Raw genomic sequence first — 13,680 nt, forward strand, 5'->3', positions numbered from 1 at the left:
TGGCTTTCCAGAAACAAAATGAACCTCCGGGCGTTTCCCTGCCCCACGTGTGCCATCCTCACCCGCTGGCAGAGCTGCGTGCTGACGGTGGCCCCGTCGCTGCGCCGGCAGCTCAGGAGGCGCCGCCGTTCTCCGTGCCCGCAAGTGGCGTTGGCACCCAGCTGGCACCCGCTCCAGCCTGCAGACACAAAGGATGCAGTGCAGCAGGTCATGGCCATCATTCTGTTTTCACATCTTTTTACTCAGCACGAGGGTTACCTTGCCCTAACGCGGCGCTTCCCCACGTGAGGGCATCCCAAACCCAAGAACAACCCACGCAAAAGAAAGTTGCTCTTAAAACCGAGCAAGTCTCGGAGGAGAAACTCCTCACTTTGCACTCAGATATCCCCTCAACGAAACCCGTACCTCAGAGTGCACAGAAAACTGTTAAACGCTGATAAAGTATATCAGTTCAACCCAGTTGGTGCATTTACAAGTCTGTATTGTCTGAAGTAAAATTTCACTTTGATAAAGTAGCTGTGGAAGTTTCTGAAGGGTAATTCTGGTTTAACCTATTTCTTGTCTCAAGGCAAAGCTTTCCATTATTTAAAACTAAGCTCGAATACCCATGAAATAAAACTAGTATTTCTAGTAGAAGAAAATTCATATCTTATTACTTGTCTGAAATTATGATGGTCAGAATACAACTAAACTAAAAGAAGCCTTAAAACATCATTTAAAATAAAAAAGAAGCATAACACAAACAACAAAAGGGTCCATGCATCACCAATAAATAGGAAGCATACGAGAAGAAAACCTACTACTTTTTATCTTCCACCTCTGATAAACATGAACATATAAATGTTCTGCATTTCTGAAATGTGATTATAAAAAAAGGCATCGTCCTGCTGCCTGTGTGTTTCTAGGGCTTTTATTTCAAACAGGCTGAGTTGATATTCAGATATAATGTTTTCTCCTGCTTTGCTCTCCCTTCTCACCAGCCCCCAAACTCCTCTTAGATCTCCTCTCCTCTCTCTGCCTTTCTCATTTATCCGAGCTGGTCAAAACAACAGGAATTTTTCCTTTGATTTTGTTAGTTTGTTTGCAACAGATCTAATTGCTTCTAAGGTCCTAAATAATGCATTTTGCTCTGAATATCTGATGCACACACATATAACCCATATTTACCTTCAAACCAGATTTTTTTTGGTGTTGTTGGCTTCACCAGAATCACACAGATGATACTCTTTTAACTGGAATTTTGTCAATAATTCTGTTGATAGCCCACCAAAAAGAAGAAATCCCATTTAACCTATTTTATTTCTAGTGTACCTGCAATAACAACTTACCTTAAAAATTGTGCATTTGTCCACTAACCTTTGGACAAAAAAAAGATTTAGGCACTTTAGTGAAATCAGTGGTGTCTACACATAACTCCTTTAATGTCAAGGCTTTAACCAACATCACAAGCAAACATAACTAAAAACACCAGTGGAGAAAGCCTTTAAGAAGATGAATCTTTTATGCAAAGATATTTGGAAGAGCAAGCATCAATTTAGTATATATTGTAATTGATGTCACTTCCTGCTAAGAGCATATCGGAAAGTTATACCTACCTGTTAGATTGTACTGATATTGGAAGCAATTTTGGTTAAGAATACATGGCTTCATTTGTGAATCTTCAGGGCAGGGCTTTGTATTGACAGAAGACCTTAGCACTTGTCGAGTTCGGGTTTGCATAATATTCGGATCACACACCTATATACAAAAGTGATGGACAGTAGAAGAGACCCTTGTAAATCATACAGACACCGACCTCCTGGGGCTGTTACATGCACATCCACAGCCATACCGAGGTACAATATAATCATGCTTCTGTTCTAAAGATACTTAAAAGCATATGAAGGAAAAGAAACGTGGTCCAAAGGTAAGAAATCAATATTACTAAAAGTCATCTTTTGTGCACCCTGTTTCAGCTATTTCAGGCACTCCTATACTATTTATTTCCATAACTTTTTGTAAGGAATATTGGGGACAATGGGATAAAGATTGTGTCATTTTGCTGTGCTCTACTCTCTACCAAGACTTCCAGTAAAATGCCATAGTACCGGCACAGACAGGACTTTTGGCACAATTAATGCATTTTTAAGTAATAACTGATGTTACAGCAAAGCTTTCCTTTCTAGGAAGGACATTTGTAATTGCATATGTTATGACGCTGACAAGAAGACAGGGTGACTTTCCAAAGTATGTGATACAAATAGTGATGTCCAACTGCCTATAAACCAGGCTTTGCTTGTTTACATTTTCACGTGAATATGAACCACGGAAACATTTTCTGGGAAACGTCCCCTTTCCATAGAAGAAAGCATCTGCTCATCCCCACAAACCCCCTCCTGCAGCCTCCCACTTACCCCTCCTCTCCAGAGACCTCTTCTCTTTGGATGTCACATGGAGGTGTCACCCGGCTTTGCCAGGCATTTCTTAAGTTTTTCCCTTGGTTTACTTAATTTGGGGATGTAGCATAAGCACTGGGCCACGGGGAGCGCGGTGCCGCTGCCGGTGTCCCCACCCCAGCTGTCCCACCCATGTCTCATGCCAAGGGGAACTATTTCAGGAGGAAGGAATCACGGCACCGAAGATTAAACGTGTGTGATGCCAGGCAAGGCTAATCGGTGGCGAAGAGCACTAAGGATTGCTGCTTTGTCTCACTAAATGAAAACACAAAAAAAGTCTAAATAAGCTTATTCTGAAGCCAGGGTGATGACGGGAATACATACTAGCCATTTCGCCTGCAAGGCTGGGACAGAAAGGCAGCCCCAAGGGTAGGGGCTCTGACCCGCTGAAACGCAGCAGTTTTCCTGCAATCCCGTACAGCGGGAATGGGTGCGTGGAAGAGGTCGCAGCACACCTAGTGGAAATAATTCACTCCTAAAGGTATTCACAGCCATTTACTGAACAAGATGACCTATGGAATGCCTAACAGTCTCTCATTAGGACTAAAGATTGCTCAGGAACAGCAAAGAAAACAAAAAAACAATGCAGGTGGAAATACATTTTCATAAATGCTCGGGAATTTAAAACATGATTTTTCCACAGAGTACTTTAATTACAAAAAATAACTAACAGTTTAAAACCACAGGCTTATTATCATGCAACAAAGTTCCTGCAAACACTGAACGCTGCACAGGTGAAAGTATGGATAATTCCTATATTATGAATATTGAAGAGAAATGTAATGGCATTGCAGCATAAATCTAGATGTCAGACTGCTGTAAACTGGATTAGTTGCACAGATGACACCATAACTAAAGAGAATAAATATTGGGACAAATAGGAAAAAAGTCTGGTCTGGTGTTAAAGTACATTGTCAAGGCCTATTTTCCTTACACTTACTTACACTATGTGAGGGAAATTCTATTATGTGCTTATTGCTGTCACACACCTTGTCAAATCATTTTAAATGGTAATCTTATTTGAATATCCATGGTCATCTAAAATAGCCAATTGCTCTTAATTATCTGAACATTAAACCTATGCTAAGTGTTTACCAATACTTCACTGCCTTTTCCACAACTAATCCGATTGTTCATCCTCACAACTAACACTAATAACTTAAATGATTTGCCAATAAACCAAAACAAACAAAACAAAACAAAACAAAAATCAAAGAAGGTACCTCAGCAGCTACTCCTAATTAATGTTTCTCTGCATTATGTTACCAAAGGCGGGGGGGGAAAATCAATGAATGCTGTGAAAGAAGTTAAGCCTGTGCCATCTCAGAAATACCTGCTTTTGCTGCCTTCTAAATAAGAACCTGCAGACCAAAAATATGCATCATTTGTAGATAAGTAACTTCTTTTAATAAAATAGTATTTTTCCCCCCATCTAGCGTGCACCCCATTGTGCTCTTATAAGTCTCTGACGCAGCTCAGCGCTGCACACTCTATCATACAGCCACCCAGATTTCCTGCCTAGCAGGACCATTCTCCCTCTCAGATGTCCTGCTGGTGGGTAGCAGACCAGTTTAACAGCTGTGACTCAAACAGGTCAAAGTCTATCTTGCATTTGCCAGGATCCAAATAAATGACTGGTTTACTGCAGCTCTGAGGCTGGCGTTCTCACTGTGCTGATGAGCCATGTTGTTCAGAAGCCAAAGCTGATGTGATAAGCTCCCCACTTTTACTAGTTTTGAATAATAAAGAACCTCTGTAGGAAAAGTGTTCATTTAATCAAGCTGAGTACATGGGAAACATGCAAAAATTCAAAGTCGGCAAACTGTAACTAATATCCTGTAATATTATTTGTTGAATTTCTCTTTACGTCAATTGAGAAGTCAATTTAGTTTCATAATTGATTTTCTGGCCTTACTCTTTCAAGTTAACTATGTAAAAAATTGAGCCAAATACATATGGAACTGAATAAGCGGCAGGAGGGAATGACTTGCAAAGAAAAAGATGAAAGCTGGGATTTTCAAAGGAGCAAGACTGAGCTGAGTATCCAGCTACCCTGGCATCTCAATGGGCTTGGGTGCACAACTCCTGCAGGATCCCTCCAAAATCCCATCCTGGAAAAATTAAACATCTATGATGTGGCAAAGGTTGAGGAATGGCTTGGCAGACTCAAAGTCATTAGGGCATGTGAACGATGAAAGTTAAAGAGGAGGGGTTATTTCCAGTGGGGAGATGCTGAGGGCATTAACAAGCAATAACAGAGAGAAGTGTTGGGCAAGTTCGTGGTTGATTCTGAATATTCTTGCAAATGAAGAAAACGACAAAAACAACTTGACTGTCCAAATACTCTCCCATATGAAATAGTGAAGGTGCCATTCAGATACATGGACCAAGACTGGATCTGCTCTGCCCCACTAGGAATCCAAGCTCCTTATCACAAGCATATATGAATCTACAGTTTTGGGGGTTTTAAATAAATAAAACCCACTGTGATTCATCAGTCCTTTACTGAGTATCTTCATTTACAACTCCTCTCTTCCCACTAAGTGGATGTTAGACTTTCAAAGACATTGTACTTTCTACTGTTCTATTAATAACTACTACTTTCACTGATCGTAGATTAAGGGGTTTTAAAATTATTTTTACATTAAGTCAGCCATTACCTCCTGTAAGGTAATCACAACTGGCTTGTGCTCAGCATTAGCCAACGCTTCTTCTACAATGGAAGCACAAGGAAAGAGGAAAAGGCGCAGCCAATACCACTGTTAAGGGAAAGGCTAGTACATACAACAGAAACATTCAGTAGTGGGAGTTTAACTTTCACTTGCATTTTTGAGATTATCTCCTTATGATCATGCTGCTTATTTTTATGCCTGTGGTTATCAATCCCATAACTAGCTTCTATAGTTGGAGAATTTGGTATGTAACAATGGGGTAGAATTGGGCATAACAGCAAATCTCCTTACATAGAAATGGAAAGCCAAGTTGGTAAGACTTAGATTGCAACGGTTTATTAAAATAGATCTAGGCAATGTCAAAGCCAGGTGGTGATTGAACTGAGCGCAATGCAGAACCCCATGCATGTTCTGAAGCTCTCCACACACACTGAGCTCACTGATCCATGCTGGGGTCCAGACTGAGCAACTCTTGTACAGACCTCATGTAGAGGAAAGCAAAAAAGAAAGTGGGGTGAAATTCAGCCTCTCACTTGGGTCTCAGCTCCAGGAACATCTCCAGCAAATTGCAATGAGAGCAACTCTAAGGACTCAGCACCTTCACCTGATCTTTCCAGGAAACTAAAGCTCTGCTCTGCTGGAGGGCTGGTGCTGCCACGAAGGACAAGTAATTCTTGCTGCAACCTGCAGCAGGAGTTAGTACCTGCTTAGCAAGTGGAAAATCTTTGCTCAATTTCTGCTTCTATTCTGGACAACTGAAACCCACTTCTGACACCACCCAGGCTAGAAACAGATTAAAGATTTATGGATCAAAGAAGGATGATAAATATGGGTGCCAACTGGCCATAAATATAAGAGAGGAAACAAGTACTAAGAAATGGAGGCAGCCGTGATGCACGGAGGTAGAAGGCCTGGAGAACTCCATGTACCTTCAAGGTCAGATGCCAACTCAGTTTGGCAGTTAAGTTTTATAGACTATGTTGTTTGTTGGATTTAGTCCAGATTCCTTCTTGATGACTGTAAGCAACGGGGTGTGTAATTCAGGCATGTGCTTCCTTTGGTATCAGTGATAGGAATGGAATTAATTTCTGGATGGAAAAAATAACAGGGACGTAACTCAGGTCACACATTAATAGCCTACAGCCATCGCACCTCATACACAGACACAGTAAGTTTCTTTACATGTACAACTATACTGTCTCAGCCTACTTTAGCGTATTAAATCTCACCATTTCCATTATCCTTTCCTATGAAGTGTGAAGAAGTTGAGTTAGAGCCAGGGATCTATAGGCCAGATTATATAAACCACTACAGAAACAAAATATTCTGAAGCAATGAGAGGTACATAAAATGTTAAGGTAGGAGCAAATTGGAGTTTTTCCCAAAGGACCACTTAGAAATTACAAAAGCCATCACCTTGATTCTATGAAGGAATTCTTGGCACTATAAACTACTGCATTTTTAAATGTTTCTTTTAGGCAATCATATTTTTCCACCATGACCACTTGTGACTATATTAAGCTAACATAAAGGATGCACCCAGCCTTTGCTCCGGGCAATAACAGAACAGATAAAGCACAGAAAGTTTGTTCTGGAAGAGAAGGATATCAAGTAAAATAAAACTGCGAGGTTATAAATGCTAAGTTCCAGAGTAAGAGCTGTTAACATATCGCACATTAATATACACTACTAGACCTTCTTTGTGATGGATTTTAAAAGCTGTCCATTGATCTAGGCTTTCATATGCATCATAATTGTACAGCACAAAGGTTGTAACCCATTAGAGAGCCCTTTAAGCTGTTTATCAAACAGCTTGTATAATTCATACTGCACTATAAATAGTCGGCCACATTCTATGTAACTGGCTAGTCATAAGGAAACATACAACCTCAAACGAAGGTAAATGCATTGGCAGCAACAGGATTTGACTATTTTTAACAGTGCAATGAACTGTTCATGCGGATGCGGATGTTTTGTTAGCCATTTAACAAGCCATTTACAATAACATGAGCAGTCTTTTGAAATGAAAATGCATTTGCATAAATTTTCTTTTTGAGATGCATCTAGATTCTGAAACCTTACCTGCCTCTATATATAACCATAACTTTTTAAAAAATTACTGTTAATAAAGGTGAGTAAAAATAAAACAATAAAACTAAAAGAATAGAGCAGTTACCAACTTTTTGATAAAGCCATACAAAAAAAATTGTACGTTCTTCCAGAAGGGCCTTGGACTAGCATAATTCTCATGCTTGACCTGAATAAATTATCTCCTGGGCTAGGAATACAACTCTGTGCAAACTTCATTCTTCTATCCACCCTCTATACTGCAGGTCCTCTGCCAAACCTACGTATAAAAGTACTAGTCCTGATGAAGACTTCAGTGAGTCCCAATGTCTACACGAGTCCACAGTTTGTCTTCCAGTTGGGTTGGGAAGGAAAGCATTTCCAAACCATAATAACTCCAACTCACATCTGCGATGAACGTCACTGCAAAACCTGAGAGGCGGCTGTATTGCCTGGTGCCACATTTCATATATCAGTTATCGCAGCACTACACACACCCCCTCCTGCAGATTCAAGAGAATAATAACTCAATTGTTACAAGTCCTGAGCATTGTACCTCGCTATTGATCCATGAGGAAAATGCTCGCTGAAACAGAGACAGCTGTTCTCACTCACTAGACATGTAACCTCCTATAATTAACTAATTTCAGGCCTCTTAGAATTAGCTGCTAGAAATGCCAACAGCTGAGGCAAACAAGGAGGCCACTCCGATCGGCTATGGGGGCTGCGACAGCCATCCACATGGCAGCAGAGAGCTAACAAAATAAATTTGAGGTAATCATGTCAGGGACTTGTAGCACAACTCGCATATTAACTCTTTTTGAGAATGCTTTGATGAATTCAGTTGAAGTCAATTAATTACATTTCCAAGTCAGTTGAATACAAAGTTGAGACACCGCAGGTAGTGCATGTTATTCGATCACTGAATATGTAACAGAGGTGATAGGATTCCAGTTTCCAGATTGTTTAGCTGGGTCTTTGAGCAATCAAGTGATGATGTCTGACTGAATGCGCTATTGTAGCTGGAACGAGGGTGAAATCTCTGAAGCAAAATGCAAGTCAATCTAATTTGCTCATGATTTTTTTTTCCTAACTAGCAAGCTTCAAACTGTTATTTTAAATGGCTTTAAAGCCTTGAAATTTAAGTTATGTGGATGTTACTTAGTGACAAAGAAGAAAACTTTATGAGCCAAAAAACAGTATTCAATCAGAGGGAAAACCATTTTGAGTTTACTTCTCACAATAGAGTATGTGAGAATAATAGGGAAGCTTTAAATCAGTAATTATGAGTTTCTTGAATCCAGTAAAGAGACAAAACCTCAGAAGTAACCTCAAAGTATTACATTTCAGACAGCTGCATTTCTGGGTCACAGCAAAGTGCCGTTAGAGGAAATATTAAAATTTAGCTTTGTGTAGCAGTGTTAAATGGCACTATAATCAAGATGCAGAAATTGCAATTCAGTTGGAAAATACACACAAAAGAATTGTGGGAACATCTCAAATTACAAAAGACCACCCTAGAAACACGAATATTTAAAAGCAAAAGGGAAATACAGCCAAAAACCAGAACAAATACAATGTTTTAGCAGAAAGAAGTATTGAAGAAAATACTTCCTATTGACAAAGCAGTCGCCACCTTTATGACTCATTGATTTCAACATGATTCAAGATTATTTACTACCCTGAAAGTGAAAAATTCACATGGAAAGAGTATTGCTACAAGATAAAACCAAGTAATACCCTAGAAAGTATCCAGAGTACAATGACATATTGACAAAAGGTAAACTGGATAATCTAAAAGGCCTCTTTATATTCAGTTGATAGGAGTTAGTTATTCCGCTATCAGGATAAATTTATTATCAACACTATAAAATATGAGCAGAACACCAAAGCGATTGGAAAAGAATTCTCACCTGACCAAAATCTTAGGTAAATATTCCAAATCAAAGAGCTACCCAGGCAACGATGAGGCTGAAATGGTGGTTGCTCATTTCTTACAAACTAGAATTTGTCAAGTTTCATAAATCCTCTTTGTGTCCAGCAAGTCAAACATGACCAGAGATGCAGGAAGATTTCCCAGAATGCTCTTTGGCAGCTGCCTCACAAGAGTGCTATGACTACAAGAATGCCGACTATTTTGATATGAAATGCAGATGTGCTTGAAAAAGAGCAGCCAGGATGTACAGCTTTGCTTTTTTAATTTCAGTATGATGTGATCCTTCAAATTTGTCTCATTACTTGGGGAAGGGAAAGGAGCCATACACGGATTTTTGGTGAATACTCAAAAGCATTTTATACATCCTCAGAAGACAGGCATTTACTTTCAGTTTGGCATGAATCATAAATCATGTATGAGTACACCAGCTATTGAGCAAAATTCCATCAAACACAATTAAATAGACAGTCCTAATGAGCAAGAGGTTCTACGCACACAAACTTACTGATGTGTTTTGGGGCTCTGTGGGAAGACACTTCAAGCAGGCTGGAGGCACAACAGGTCAGACCAAAAGACGTAACGAGACTCAGCTCCAGATGCAGACTCCTATATTTGGGTGTCTATATGTAGGGTTGTCATGCAAGGTCCAGACCCAAGCTCTCACTTACAACCAGTGGAGCTACACAACTGACCACATGTAGCTCTTCTCTTAAAGACGAAACAGGATCCTCCATAGGCTCCATTGCCTTTGTAACTCCATTGACCATGCCCACCAACTTGTGGCCATTCTCAGTGACTACCTTTACTAGTGGCGACTCAGGAGATGGAGGGTTGCATTAATTACCCTGGTGCTGGCAACGCCTTACTCCTGGCCACCACATTTCCCTCAATCCCTGCCCCATCACACTGGTACTCCCACACATACTGAAGATACACCAACATCATGGTATAGCCATTCTGCGCTTACAGCAAGCCCAGTGCTTGCCTTGGAGATGTTAAGTGTGTGCAGCCTGGGAGGGACTGTGCTGTGTGGTCCTTTCTCCAAGCCAAAGAAACACAAATAGCCTGAGTGGCTATAAAAGGGAGACAACACTGCTGTAAACTCTTCAAAGGGAGGGTTTTATCTCTCCATAAAATTTCAAGCTGTTTATTGCCTCGTATCTGGACAGAACTATTTAAACACATGCTCCATCCACACACAGTAATCTCAGTTTCACAACAAATCATTGCAGAACAGCTTGTGAAAACATATTGTTCAATTAATTGTGTTGGCATGCAGATGCCCTCACATTTATGAATTAACATCTATTATGGCAAAAGGATGTACAAGGAAACACAAGGACTGTGGCACTCAGCCCCGTGACTGCCAAGGGCTATGCTGCTTGATGAAGTGCCGCCCACAAACTCTGGGCATCCCATGCCTGCTTCTGTGGGCCACAGAGGCTTCGCCATTGCACAAAAGGAGTCTTCAGGCAAAAACTTGGGGTGTCTTAAGGATATTGGGGTGCTTAAAGCTTCAAGCAGTCCTTCATGACCAACTGACTGCCACCAAGGCACCTGAAAAATACCCAATGGCCTTAAGCATCTCTGCATTAAGTTTACTGCATGCTAAAATGAAGAAAATCTATCTCTTAAAAAAAAAAGTCAATGGCAAAGAAACAGCCCAGTCACAGCGCGACTTTGAAAGGTATCCAAGCATCTGTATCGGTTGCAAGAGTGTTATACTTCATCAAAGCTATGCTGCTCAGGAGGAGGTGAACGCAGGAAATGAAACACAAGATTTTATTTGACACGTTCTTACTGAGTATATTGATACGCTACACAAAATATTATGGAAGAAATTACCTGTGTCAGCAGTAGTATAAATACCTGTCCAATAACCACTCAGACTTTTGATAATGGCCCTGTTAACACAGGGGCAATGAATATGTTTGTCGCTTAAATACATCAAGCAAGTCTATTACAAAACCCCTGAGATTAAACCTGGCACCTATTTCAACACTGATCAGAGAGAAACACTGGGTTTGAAATTACATGCTTTGAGGCCAGAGAGTTTTCACAAGACAGAATTTGCAGCTTCTTTCCATCTTTGCACACTTAGGAAAACACAGAGCACTTGGTGGTGGCTTGAATCCCTGCATGATTCACAAAGTTTTGAGTATTTTGTGACATGACAAATTGTTCAGGCATCTTGTTGCCATGCCCTTCTGTTGCTGTTGCCTCAAATCTTGCCTCAAGGTTTTGAGGAGGAGTGGATGCTGGACAGAAATAGTGTCTGCTGGGAAGACCGAGCTGTCGTTCCCTCAGGCCTAAGACCTGTCCAGAGGAGTGCCACCACCATGGTTCACCAGCAGGTTGTTACGACAGTTGTGCATCACTCACAGGGCTCTCCCCTGCAAACATTTCCTAATGCAGGCAGCCCTTACTGCAGCTAGAATACTGGTCCCTTCACCCACTGTACTTGTGTGGGTCCTCTCCTCTAGACCAAGTGGGAGGATGAGTGGAATCAACTGTCACAGTAATAACTATGTGTTTTACTAACTAATTTTCTATAGCTCAGGCTCTGTAGAAACATAAAAATCTCCAGATTCAACCATGTTGGCAGGATCCATTAAGCCTGACTTCCCCATTTTCTGAAGCCATACTTCAGAAAATAATATACTTTATTAGTAAATAACTCTCATGAAATGGCTGAAGGACAGAGAAGACCAACATGTGAGGAACATTGCCACAAAGAACAAGCAGGAGAGCCTACCTGTGGACACTTGCTCCACTGTCCCCAGTCAGACACTGCACACTCACTGGGACAGTACAAGCTACACTTCTGCATTGTATCTGGGATTTCAGCCTGATTACACAGTGCGTTGGGCACAGTCCCCCCTCCATGGTCCTCAGCGGTACTCACACACCTATGCAGAAAACAGACACTTTCATTAGAGGATTACCAGCATACTACAGAAGTGATAGATATCAATAGGTCTGCTTGAACCCATATAGGACACTATAATGTAACACAATAGCTATATGCAGCAAGGCTGGTCAAAATGTAGAATTAATCGTGTTAATGCAAATCAAAACCAGCTACACACATGACATGCTTTTGTTACTCACAGATTTCAATAACTACTTTAAACAAACATTTCAAACCTCATACAGAAGGATTTTAACTTTGATCGTCTGACAGATGAGCGAACAGAAAACGACAACCAGCAAGAACAATCCTTTGTGCTCCTGCTAGTAACATCCGAACATTTGGAAATAACTCAGCGCTTCCCCATGCCTAGGGAATGAATACTCACTAATAATGAATGCCACTCTGGTGTGTGCAGTGCCATTACTTGGGGAAAACATTAGCAAATCAGAATATGGAGGCTTTGCACCTCAGGGGGCTTTATGTATATATGGCATTTAGGTTGAAGAATTCTAATTTAAACATCACGCCTTCTTCCTGAAAGACGTCTTGATTGTAACACAAGGCTGCATCTCTGAGATGCTTTTCCTGTAAACCATTGCACATAAATGCATGTTTCTTTTCATTTGGAATACACTGGACTCAGCAACATACTCACTGTAAGATGGACAGATATTCCAGTTCTATGCAAGTATGTATCAGCTTTTTTTTAATCTGGAGTACCTGTGCTTTTGTCTTCACGTACCTGACTTTCCTCGTTTGTATTCCTTCTCCACAGTGGAGGGAATTTTGTTCACTGTTGATTTTGCATGGAGACCATGGTTCTACCACCCAAGAATACTGATTGCACTCAGTGTAGCATGGGACTGCCTCGTACACCTGCAAGGAGAAACAATCACAACTGTTCATTTGAACTACCTGGGTTGGTATCTCTGCAGAAACGCCTCAGCCAAACCCAGGAAAGGGTACACTGAAAAATGTCCTGGCTTATGCTCCTCATGCCAAGGGTGTTGTAATAGCTTTAAGTTCATTTATTCATTATTGACTTGCCAAGAGATTTCTAAGTATATAATAAACAGCAGTATGCATGCAGCATCTTAGGAAACAGGATAAATAACAGCTATTTCCTGCAGCCAGAAGAGGAACTCCATTACAATTTCATTTGCTCAGACTGCTCTTGCTATAATCTATGACACGTCATTCCCCAGGACCGTATGTACTGCATTCTTTTGTGTTTCAGAAGGTAGAAACTTAAAATCAGCACTCATTTACCTTTGCTTCTAACATACCCTTGTAAGTCATTTACCATAAAAGAATGAAATTCCATGCGTCCTATAAATTTCATTTTTATACACAAAAACTATAAAAGTTTTTTTCCCTGCAAGTGACTTATCTGTAACACATCTCCTAATCAAACATGACTGTGTATTCACCTAACTATGGTATCTATGTAGAGAGAAAAATACAGCCAAAAGCTTGATAAACACTTTTTAAAGGTGCTGGATATTTGAGTTGTTAGAAGCAGCACACCAAGATATAGTACTTTAGCAGATTTTTAGGTTTAATCAAATGAATGCTTCAACAGTTCTATTGCTGTTTTTAATAATAATATTAATAACAATTATGAATATTTTATAAAAATATAAATATAAAAATATA

At 40.3% G+C, this 13,680-nt stretch overlaps 1 protein-coding gene across 1 annotated transcript in view; it reads right to left on the minus strand.

The window, feature by feature from the left end:
- Positions 1–12,900, minus strand: part of LOC104626969 (thrombospondin type-1 domain-containing protein 7B-like) — a gene marked incomplete at its 5' end in the record, with an annotated part of 35,650 nt that extends 22,750 nt beyond the window's left edge. The window contains 4 exons of the mRNA XM_010295026.1: positions 63–178; positions 1,596–1,737; positions 11,866–12,019; positions 12,767–12,900. Coding sequence (XP_010293328.1) covers positions 63–178; positions 1,596–1,737; positions 11,866–12,019; positions 12,767–12,900 — 546 coding nt within the window. The remainder of the gene's footprint in view (positions 1–62; positions 179–1,595; positions 1,738–11,865; positions 12,020–12,766) is intronic.
- Between the last annotated feature and the right edge of the window lie 780 nt (positions 12,901–13,680).

The sequence above is a fragment of the Phaethon lepturus genome, unplaced genomic scaffold (genome assembly GCF_000687285.1).
Source record: "Phaethon lepturus isolate BGI_N335 unplaced genomic scaffold, ASM68728v1 scaffold46619, whole genome shotgun sequence".
Lineage (NCBI taxonomy): Eukaryota > Metazoa > Chordata > Aves > Phaethontiformes > Phaethontidae > Phaethon > Phaethon lepturus.